The sequence below is a fragment of the Oenanthe melanoleuca genome, chromosome 8 (assembly GCF_029582105.1).
Source record: "Oenanthe melanoleuca isolate GR-GAL-2019-014 chromosome 8, OMel1.0, whole genome shotgun sequence".
In the NCBI taxonomy this organism is placed as follows: Eukaryota; Metazoa; Chordata; class Aves; order Passeriformes; family Muscicapidae; genus Oenanthe; species Oenanthe melanoleuca.
This window is the reverse complement of record NC_079342.1, coordinates 1861518-1873091: the sequence shown is the minus strand read 5'-3', so window position 1 is coordinate 1873091 and position 11574 is coordinate 1861518. Positions and strand designations below refer to the sequence as shown.

Sequence of the window (11574 nt, the reverse complement as noted above, 5' to 3'; positions counted from 1 at the left end):
AGCAGTGCAAAACTTCCAGCACGGAGCCCCCACTCACTTTTGTTGATGGGGTCAGCCATGGGGATCCCGATGCGGATGCAGCTGGCGGCCTCGGGGCTGTCGGGCTGGGGCAGGTCCTCGCAGTTGGGCAGCTTCAGCCTCATCAGGATCATGGGGTTGGACCTGGCGAAGATGTACTCGGTCTGGCACAGCACGTTCTCCAGGATCTCACACTCGTCCCGGCACAGGTCCCGGGGCTTGGGCGCCGGGGAGGCCTCGTCGCAGTAGGGGAAGGCGTAGTGGCACAGCGAGGGGATGGCGAACTGCGAGCACTTGTCCGACAGGTGGCTGGAGGTGCCGATCATGGTGAAGGCAGCTGCAAGAAACACACCAGGGTTTCGCCTGGGAATGTTCTCCCTGTGCTGCTGCCTCCCCAGTGAAACTCTCACTTCACACTGCAGCTGGGATGCTCTGCATTAATTACACTGGAAGTTATTAATGGTGCTGATTTCACTGACAAGGAAAATACATCAGGTTTTCAACATGGGATTAATGCTAAGCTCATTGCTCAACCCCCAAACACAATTATTCCTTTAAATATTCCTTTAATTATTCCTTAAATTATTCCTTTAACTATTCCTTAAATTATTCCTTAAATTATTCCTTAAATTATTCCTTTAACTATTCCTTAAATTATTCCTTAAATTATTCCTTAAACTATTCCTTTAACTATTCCTTAAATTATTCCTTTAATTATTCCTTTTATTATTTCCTTTTTTCTCCTAAATAACTTAGAAGAATTTACAAATTCATGCGATATTTGGAAACCCAGCAGGTAAACCCCAAATTCCTGCACTGGTTCTTTTGTGAAGGTGACAATTTTCACACAATCCCAAATAACTTTGCAAACTGGATGCTGGAAGATTGTGAACTGGTGGCTCCACATTGCCTTTCTTGAGGAAATGAAGGTTTTTTTTGCAATGTTGGCAGAGTTTGGAGACAAAGGGAATAGAGAAATTTGGGATATTCTGTCAGCAAGGAAAAAAATCTCAATATAGAGATGATTACCAGGGCTAGAGTCAGGCCAAGTTAATTTATATGAAAAATAGAGAATATCATGATATCTATGATACCTTAATTCAGCAATCCCATTAACACATCCCACAAAAATAATGGCAACTGGTTCTCCCGTAAGTCCAAAGGAAAACCACTACCTGCTGCATTATTTATGCAGCTTTTCCCAGCACCTAAATTATTACAGCCACCTAAAATCAATGAAAGCTGGTCCCCATTTGCTTTCAGAACCTGCTGGGGTTACAGCAGCACTGAACTCCCAGAAGCTGTAAACACACAGCCCCTTCTCCTTGAAAAATCTTTTTTTTTTGGTGTTTTTGGATGAGCTGGAGGAGCAGGAGACACCCAGACAAGCTCATGGCAAGAGGGAATAAAGACCAAAGCAAAATGATATTGCTGTTTATAAAAATCCAGCAACTTTTTGGGAGCAGACAGCTCAGTGGGGAAGCAGCCAAGGAGTTTTTACTCACCTGTAATCTGATTTTCTATCTCCCCCTGCATGTGCAAGGACTCCATGTAGATGGTTCTGTTCCCAATGAAGCGGGCACAGGCAATGCCCCTGTAAGGCTGGCAAAACCCATCCTCCTCATACTCATCCCTGAAATCAGCCAGAAACATGAAACTGGGATTGTAAAATATTGAAAACAATTAGGATTTCTTCCTTCTACTCAACAAGATCTTGAATATTTGTTTGTTTAAATAAAGCCCCTTCATCTGCCTGGTAAAAAAAAATGGCATTTCAGCTTAGCCAAAACACACATTGATGTTGTATGAAATGAGTGCTTTTAAGGCTCTGCTCAGAAATCCACCCAGCCTTGATTAGAAGAGAAAAAGAAACTGCCTGGAAAAATAGGATTGATGTTTATTTAAAGCAGCTAACACGTAGTTTTCTATTTTTGAACCAAGCTTGTGCTTAATATTGATAAACACAGCAGGAAGAGTCATGCAAGCAGAATTTAAAGTGTGTATAGAAAATCCAAGCTCTGCCAGGACCCATACCCTGGAAATAGGAAATGTTTGCTCAGCCTTCCATGTGTGGTAACATTTAGTGCTAAAACAGAACCAAAACTGAGACAGGAGTTCAACAGACACATTTCTTTCATTAGGTGCTTTCTTTTAGGCAATATAGGAGACATTTAATCCAGAAATCCAGATGGGAAATTATTTGCCAATGCTCTTCAAACAAAGCAAAGAAAGGAAATTACTGAAGACTCAGGCAGACACTGGGTATTTTGAATAATCAGCACCAAACAGGGGGTTTTAGTGGGGTTTTGAAGAGGGGTTTTAATTCATGATCCCTGAAATCCCAAGTGGACGAATCAGCCCATCCAACTCCTTCCTTTGAGAATCCACTCAGAGATATTTTATGTTTTGCACTGAGATTTTTGGGATGAATTTTCTGGACAGACACCTCGGCTCTGCTTGAGGTCCCAGCATAAGGAGGTGCTTCATGAAAATTTGCTGATATTTTCTTTGTTATTCCTGCCAGCCCAGCCAGCTCCTCCGTGGCTCCCAAATTCGGATAAACGATACTGGAATATCCCTAGGGATGATGACAGCCGGGTAGGGAGCAGGTTCCTCCCTTTGTGTGCTCAATTCTCCCTCCCCCAGATGCAGAAAACCCAACAGTGCAATCACACTACGCCTTAATAAGGGAAAAAAAAAAAAAATCAGAGCTTTTTTTAATCAACTCTGCCATTAAGTTTAACAAAAGCCACTTTCATCCCCTCCCGAAGACCTTGGCTGTGAGCTCTTGGAAATGCAAATTCCATGGGGGCTCTTTGAAGTCTCCCATTCTTTGTGCGCTGCCTGACAGAGGCAGCGGCCGCTCCCAGTGCCCCGGCCAGCCCCGGCTAATGGGATTAGTGGGAAGAAGCGCTGGGATCGCCTTCCAGGGCATCCCAGACATCCCCCGGGCTCCCAGAGCAGCGTCCCGGGATCCCGCAGCGCTCCCAGGGAGAAGCCAAACCCCAGGGATTAAGCGCAGTAATTGATGAGTGTGAAGCGAGGGGGTGGGAAGGAGGGATGGGAGAGATGGAAAACTCCTCCACAGCCATCTCACCACCGGGAAATCCATGGAAACGGTCCAGCTTTCACTGCATGATGGTCCCAAGATAATCCCAAGCGCGTTGGAAGCTGGGTTCAAAAGTTTTAACTGCCAATTAAACTCTTCATTAATAGATTAAGGGAAGGTTGAGGTGCCTCAGAAAGACACCTGAGATGCAGCAGGGACACACAGCCACATCCTTGGGCTCCTGCAGGGACTCAGCTCTGGTGAAAATATATTTATAGTTGGTCTTGAAGAGCAAAGCTGAAACCTGAGCTGAAAAACGCCGAACACTACAGGCTCTGGAGCTGAGTTCATCTTCTCATCATTAAACACCCAGATAGGATATTATTAATTAACTGTGTATTTTTAATGGAATTATAGGATAATAGAATCCTTAAGGTTGGAAAAGGCCACTAAGACCGACTCCAACCATTGCAAGGCCACCACTGACCAAATCCCCAAGTGCCACATCCACAGGGATTTTAAATCCCTCCAGGGATGGGCATTCCTCCACTGTGCCAATATCTGACCATCCTTTCCATGAAGCAAATTCCCAAAATATCCACCCTGACCTCCCCTGGCCCAGCCTGAGCTGTTCCCTCTCCTCCTGTCCCTGTTTCCTGGGGGCAGATCCCAAATCCCCCCGGCTGTCCCCTCCTGTCGGGGGTCCCCCCGAGCCTCCTTTTGTTCAGGCTGAATTTATCACGGAATTTCACTCGGGGACTACACGGAAACTCCCGTTTGGAGCAAGGATTGGCAGTGAGCAGGGACACCTGGAAATCCTTGAGGAGCGGGATTCGGCAGATAATCTCAGGAGGGGAAAATTAGGGTAAAAAGGAAAGGCCAGGATGTCCCCAGCTCTGCCCTGGGGCTGCATCCAGGGAATTCACACAGGGAAAACTGCAGATTAGTAGCTGCTGAGGAGCAGGAACTACTTAGGATTGTTTTGGAAATCAGCTGCATAATGGGGCAGAAAGGTAAAACAAAGAAAGGAAAGGAGCACCAGGGTGTGACAGAGGGACCCTGAGTCTCCGCGGTCGCCTGGACTCTGCTCCGGGGGCGATGGGGACAAGGAAAGGGCTGCGAGGCTCCTCTATTGAACAGCAGCTCCCTGAGCAGTTCTGGGGAGCAGCCACAGCTCTCCCAAACCCTTTCCCATTGAATAGATGCTGCCGAGGTGACCATCCTTTGCTTTCCAGAATTCCATCCAAACCCATCCAAACCCAGAGCCGGAGCCCGACACGGAACCCACAAAGGCGTGAAGGGTTCCCGCAGCTTGAGCTCATTCCCCACCTCCTGCTGCCCCCTGGCAGGGCTCTGGCTTTAAACACAGCTATTTCCAGGTTTGGCTTTCAACACAGCATCGGGTTTTGGCTTTCAACACAGCAGTCGCTTTTTGGTTTTAAACACAGCGATCGCTTTTTGGTTTTAAACGCACCGATCAGTTTTTGGCTTTAAACACTGCTATTATCAGGTTTGGCTTTAAACACACCTATCAGTTTTTTGGCTCTAAACACAGCAATCGGTTTTTTGGTTTTAAACACACCTATCAGGTTTTGGCTTTAAACACAGCAATCGGTTTTTTGGTTTTAAACACACCTATCAGGTTTTGGCTTTAAACACAGCTATTATCAGTTTTTGGCTTTAAACAGAGCTCTCGGTTTCTTGGGATCAAGGCTGAGTCCGCATTCCTTTCCCACAGCCCGTGCTTGGCATCCCTCACCCGCTCTGTGCAAGGAATCACCGCATCCCTGCTCGGATGTTTCTGCTTCTTGATCCTGATCCCGCACAAGGAAAGATCCTTTTAGCACCAGCAGGATGGAAATTAGACCTGATCCAGCAATTAGTGTGTTAACATTTACAGACAAGCTTAAATCCTAATTATTAGGTCCTAACGAACTGGAAGTCTGTCCAAGCCTGGAGGCGTTTCTGGTTGTGGATGGACTTTAATCACTTGTGCGAATTCTGGCTCCAGAGGGGAGGACAGCAGCCAGCAGGTGGAACAAACAGGTCTGGCAGGGACAATTCCCAACCACGGCACAGGATTTGGGGTCTGGGGGCTGCCCCACAGCTGATCCCTGCTCCTTGCACTCCTGCACCCCACAAAGCCATGGCAGCGTTGGGTGAAGGCTGCCCAGGACCAGGTGCTGGATTTTACTGCCCAGCAGATGATGCAGCACTGTCGGGCTTGAAGAGTCTTTTCAGATTTGGTTTCCACTCTCTTTTCTGTTTCACTCTATGTTTCCAGCCTGGATGTTTATTTTGGAGCTTGCCCATTGCTCTTGGATCCCCCTGTGACAACACCTCTGGCTTGGTGCAGGAATAGCACCAAGGATTCATTTGCACCATGCTCAGGTGTCTCTGAGGATCTGGTTGCTCAAAGTTCACAGAAAACCCTGAGGAGGAACAGCTTTGAAGGGTGTCCACAGCCAAAACCTCTTTAAGATCCAGCCCAGGCCATTCTCTGATTCCATCTCTTTATCTCAGCTGCTCCTGATGTGAGGCTCCAGTCCTGCCATTAATTACAATTATTTTTATGGTTACGTACACCCAGTGCTCCTCTCTGTATAAATTATTTGTACATTGTTAAATAAATTATATTTTGCTCCCTCCTTGTGTTCCAGCTTCACACAGGATGAAATGAAAAGGTTTTGACTTGGCAGATCTCCCTTAAAGCAAACAGATGAATAAAATTCTCTCATACTTTCCAAAGAGTAAAACCCAGTTGCTGGTGCCTCATTTGGAAAACAGGAACATGTTGGCTCTGATTCATGATAATATTTCAGCAAATTTCTGCATTTCACTTTGCAAAAAGGAGAGAACTGCCCAGACCTCCACGTCACTGTGCAATTTAGGGAAAAGTTCTGGGGAATAAAAGCTGCTGCAGTTTCACACCCCTTTAAAGGCACAGAGATGGATTGGGTCACTGGGAAAGCAGAAGCAGAAAGGAAAAAATTCTGTATGCTGTGCTTTGACATCATTATAGAGTCCCATAGAACCTCTGAATAATGATGATAATGATAATGATAATGATAATGATAATGATAATGATAATGATAATGATAATGATAATAGTAGTAGTAGTAGTACAGCCTGGGATAGTGGAAGGTGTCCCTGCTTCTGGAATAAGATGCTCTTTAATGTCCTCCCCAACCCAAACCATTCCAGTGACTAAAAAATACCAAAAAATTGAAAAAGAACTGCCTAAGGAATTCCTTTATTTAGTTGTTATCTCACTATTCACTAATGGCTGCTTTGACACAATGCCTCCAATCCAGATACGGATAAATAATCCAAAATTCCTGTGGGTTTGGGATGCTGGTTGAATGGATTTGCAGTGGGCTGGCACCAGAGAGCCCAGACCAGTGCTGAGGCCACATTAGGGCCACAAATTAGAGCTAAATATTGATCAAAAATCAATAAATCAGCTCTGAGATTCAGCTTCAGAGTCACAAAATGACTTTCAGATCATTTTATCTCTCCCTAACTCTTTCCTGCTTTCCCTTATTTTCTGGAGTCACAGCTTTATTTCTGCTCCTCCCTCCCCTCTCTTTCCTCCTAACATTTAATTTGTCTTCTGTGCCTCAAATAGTTCTTTCTTCTGGTGACCTAATATTTTAACCTTAAGCATGATGAGAAACAGACTTCACAAACCTGACACTTGAATTAAAAGTGAAACACATGCCTCAGCACAAGTTAATTAAAAATAATACCTATAATGTTAGCTTGTTTAAGCTATTATTTGACCAGAAATTTGCACCCATCAATAAAGAGAGTCCACAATCGCTGCAAAAATAACAGCAAGCTCGAAGTTACCAAATTTGGCTGGTTTATTTCTCTTTTTATTTCACAGATAAAAAGATCTCCCTGATAGGAGGGGGCAGCCAGGGGGGATCAGGCTCTGCTCCCAGAGAGCAGGATGAGAGGAAACAGCCTCAGGTTGTGCCAGGAGAGGTTTAAGTTGGATATTGGGATTTTTTTTCCATGGAAAGGGTGATCAGGCACTGGAATTGGGGTAGGGGTGGAGTCCCCATCCCTGCAGGGATTCAAAATCCCTGTGGATGTGGCACTGGGGACATGATCAGTGGTGGCCTTGGGGGTGGTTGGATTCGATCTCAGAGGGCTTTTCCAAGCTGAACAATCCTATGGCTCTGAGAAACTCCAGAAAATTAAAGAAATTTAAAGAAACTTAGAGAAAATGCAGATTTTTCCTCAAGAACCTTCCCAGGAGCTCAGCCCAGGTGGGAGCTCAGAGCTTTCCTCAGCAGTCTGGGATTGTTGGGTTTGGGAGCATCACAAACCTGGGCTGGGGGTGAATCCAAACCCAATTTTAGCTGTAGGTCTCACTGAATTACTTGCTCGAGCCTCACAACTGTGAAAACATTTGGAATCTCACAAAAACTGCAGCTCCACCATAAATCCCAGCCCCTGCCACACAAATTCCTCAGCTGGGAATTGCCAGGGCTTGAAAGGGCATCCCCACCAATACCAAACTGGGAACTGTGGAAAAGATCCTCCTGGAGATAAGGAAACTCCTTCTTAAAACAACAAACACCGGGGAAAACTGGCTCCAGTGCAGAGGCAGAGCTGTGCCCTCATGGAAATGGGATCAGGCACAGAGAGAACCTGTTTGTTTTCCTTAAAAACATTTTCCCCCTCTCCGGGGGCTGCACAGACCTGAGAGAAGCAGCCACACTCCAGGAACCACCCTGGGACCAAAGCACTCATGTTTCACGAGGTAAGATTGGAATATTCAGAATTTAGACCCCAATTATTCAGCCTGGAGAAGGATGCCCAGCACTAAATTCTGAAAATCCTGCTTTGAGGAAAGAATTGTGAAAAAAAAAAAAATTGGCAATTTTCTACTTAAAAATGGGACAAATCTCTCCCAAAAATTCAGTTTCTAGGAAAAAAAACCTCAGCCAGTCACTGTTAGCCCAAAAAAGTGAATATGTTCCAACACACCTTCCATTCTGTTTTCTGGCAGCAACATTAAAAGAATTTTAAAGTAAATTCTAAACCTTTTTTTTTTCTTTTTTTTTTTTTTTTTTTTTTTTGAAACGTGTAATTTTTCAAGGCCAACCAGTTTGAAACTCTACAAGTTTAAATTGTTTATCTGAGCAACAGAAAAGATGTAAAACTCTGGCCCTTCACAGGCTTTTTACAGCCAATAATTGCTATTCAAGGTGAAAAACCCACTTTTCATCCCCCACAACCAGCACGTTTTAAATTCGTGTGGCTGAAAATATGCAAATTTTTCTGGACCTAAATTTTAGGATATGGAATTTATTGATATTTCCCAACACATTAAACAATCCCAAATGCTTTATGTCGTTTTATTTTATTATTCCAGTGTGCCAGCAATTGAGAATAAGAATCCCCTCGAGGTTTGCATTAGAAGGAATTATGTTAATGTGCCACTGGGAATGGGTCACAGTTTTTTAAGGCATTTTACACATGATTATTGGGGTGCTTTGATGCAAATTAAAGCATGTCTGCCAGACTTCCTACCTGTGCCACCAACATTTCAGCTGCAAATCTGAAATTAATTGGTATTGATAAGCTCCAGTGTATGATATGGCTGGTATTAATGCATTCTCCCACTAGAAAAATATTATTTAAGATAACAGACTTGTTTCTAGAACCTTGTTCTAAAAACATCTGTTCTGGCACACTCCAGCAGCTGCACTGGATCAAATTTGAAAGCTGGGTTTTATCTTGGACTAGGTGAAATTCTCAGATCAATACTCACTCTTATTGTGCTCTTGTAATATAAAACATGGATTTTGCAACTGCATAAAAATTCGGGGATTAAGCCAAACATCATTTAAAAGGCAGGCACACCCCCATCCAGGCAGCAGAGCCATTTAGGGCTGAAAATCAAAGAAACCCTGATATTCCTACCCTGCTGCTCCTTTGATCCAGCCAAGGAACTTTATTTTGGCAGGACCATGATTGGCTGTTTTGTCTGCAGTGCCAAGGATGGAGTAACAATCTGTGTTATTCATGGAAAAAAAAAACCAGCTGAAGCCCAGGGAGTTCCCTGGTTTATCCCACACAGCTGAGACTGGTCCTTGAACCATCCACAGCTCCTGATGCCCCAAACTGCTCCCAGTGCAAAGCAAAACTCCCCAGAGCCTTCCCTCACATCTAGCACTGCTGGAAGAATATTTTATCTCATTATCTCCTGCTCCTTCCCACTCTCCAAAAGATGGGAACACTCCTGGAAAGGCAAATCCTCATCTGATACTCCTGGGCTAATTGGTACCTGTTGTGAAGGAAAAATGACTCCACTGAATTTTAAATAAATGCTGAAAAATTACCACGAGGAGCAAAAGTCAGACGAGATTTCCAAAACTATCAGAGGTGCCAACAGTGCAAAAGAGGCTTCATGATGCTTTCAAATCCCAGATGAAGAGTTTCTGCTGTAATTCATATTTGTTTGTCACAAGATGGAAATGGTGGAACTGTCACAAATAATGCAGGGTTAAAGGCATTTATTTATCATTTAAATGCAATAAAACAGTTTCTGTTCCAAAAGTAGCTAAAGAAGATGTTAGAGAGGAATTGCTAAAGCCAAATCTTTCAAACACAGGCAGGTTGAGGCAATTTCCCAGAACTGTAGAAGAAATCTCTCCATGATCTCTGCAGGACATTGTGTGCTGTCCCTATTCACACACATCCTGGGAAAACCCAAATCCCTGCTGGCCTTACACCACCCAAGCCAGAGCAGTGGAATGGCTGGGATGAAGCCCAAACAGGCCAGGATTTGGGATGGTGGCAGAGCTGGGGGAAATTCCCAGGAGTTCATGGAGAAGAGACCTCTCAGAGTCACTTTGGCAGAGCCAAGAGCTGGGCTGTGAAGGGAAGAGTGGTGGAACATTTGGGATCCTAAAGGGGCATCTGACCCCATGCACGAGCATCTTCAGGAGTTAAAGACAGATAAAATCAACATGACACTTTTTTTTCTCAAAGATGTTCCCCAGTTAATGGAAAACCAGAACTGAGCTATACCCAGAGAGAGAAGCTCTACAGCAGTGGGCACTGCAATGGTCCCTTCTCACTTTAAGCCCTCCAAATCTCTAAACCAGCTGTGAGCCTTGAAAGGGGACTGGCTTGCAAAGTGCTCTTTTGGGCAGAGCTGTGGCAAAAGAATGTGTCCATTCATCTGGAGCAAAATCAGGAGGGAGAGAAAATGTATTTGTTGAAAGTAAATTCGCCGACAGGAGGAGCTTGGCTGGAGAGCTGTGGCAGGGTAAGGTTTGTGATTCATTTTTGCTGAGCACTGCTCCTGGCTGGCCCAGGCACCAAAAACAGCATCCAAACAGCAGCTCAGATGATAAGTGCTTTCCTTCCTCACCCAGGTAACCACACATGTTTTCCTGTTAACAAGATCAATAAACTTGACACACTCAGAAATGGATGATTAACTCCTTTTACAGTATTTGAGGTGGCCCGGGGTTATTGCTTTGAGCAGCCAGAGCTGGAACGTCAGGAGTGGTTTTAATTATCAGGATAAATAATGTAACACCTTATAATCTTCTCCCTTGCACTGCAGGACTCGGTGCTGGAGCTGAACAGACTGGGAGTGAGCAGTAACTACAGGCTGGCTGAGCAGTGATGTTATCCTTGTAGGAAAACTCATTCCCAAGGTTTTACACCCTGCTGAAGTCACAAAGGCCCCTTGGGTCACTACAGGTTTATTCCCACTTTTAATGATTTTACTAGGCTGAATAAACACTTGCACCAGCACTGGTTCTCCTGAAAGCTGGAGTGAAATCTTAAACTGAGCTGGGGATGAGTTCAAATTGAAAAAGAATAGGTTTAGATAGATATTGGGGAGGAGTTGTTCCCTGTGAGGGTGGGCAGGCCTGGCACAGTCCCCAGAGCAGCTGTGGCTGCCCCTGGACCCCTGGCAGTGCCCAAATCCAGGTTGCAGCACCCTGGGGTAGTGGGAGGTGTCCCTGCACAGGGGATGAGCTTTGAGGTCCCTTCCAACCCAAACCATCCCACCATTCTGGGAGGGAAGGAAGCCCCCAGCTGGGACAGAGATTTCCAGGGACAGCTCTGGATCCCAGCCTGGGATGTCTCACCAGGCAAACGAGCCAAGGCTCAGCCCCGAGTCTGCCTGAAGGGGGAGGAGAATCCCAAACTGCCCACGGAGAGAAAGGATTTACAGCAGCCAGAGCTGACTTGTCGTGTGGCTGAAAGAGCCAAGGACAGGAAACAAATCCATCCCTCAGAGCCACAGACACTGCCTCTCCCCCTGCCTGTGCCCTGTGCTTGCAAGGCTGGAATTATTCTTATTATTCCTACTTTTTGTTCTCCTGAATAATTCTTGCCACAAGCAACTGGATCTTTCACTACTGCAATGTGTGAAATGTTTCATCTTCATTCATTTTCCAGCCCACTGGCAGATAAACCAAAAACCTGCCTGAAGCTGTGCCCAGAGCTGAGCTTTGGATCTGAGG

The 11574-nt window shown here is 45.1% G+C and overlaps 1 protein-coding gene across 1 annotated transcript in view; it reads right to left on the bottom strand.

The window, feature by feature from the left end:
• The window catches only part of ROR1 (receptor tyrosine kinase like orphan receptor 1), a 128324-nt gene that overhangs the window by 188 nt on the left and 116562 nt on the right, over nt 1-11574 (bottom strand). Inside the window, exons 5-6 of the mRNA XM_056497782.1 lie at nt 1524-1651; nt 38-355 (exon numbers count right to left, since the gene is read on the bottom strand). Coding sequence (XP_056353757.1) covers nt 38-355; nt 1524-1651 — 446 coding nt within the window. The remainder of the gene's footprint in view (nt 1-37; nt 356-1523; nt 1652-11574) is intronic.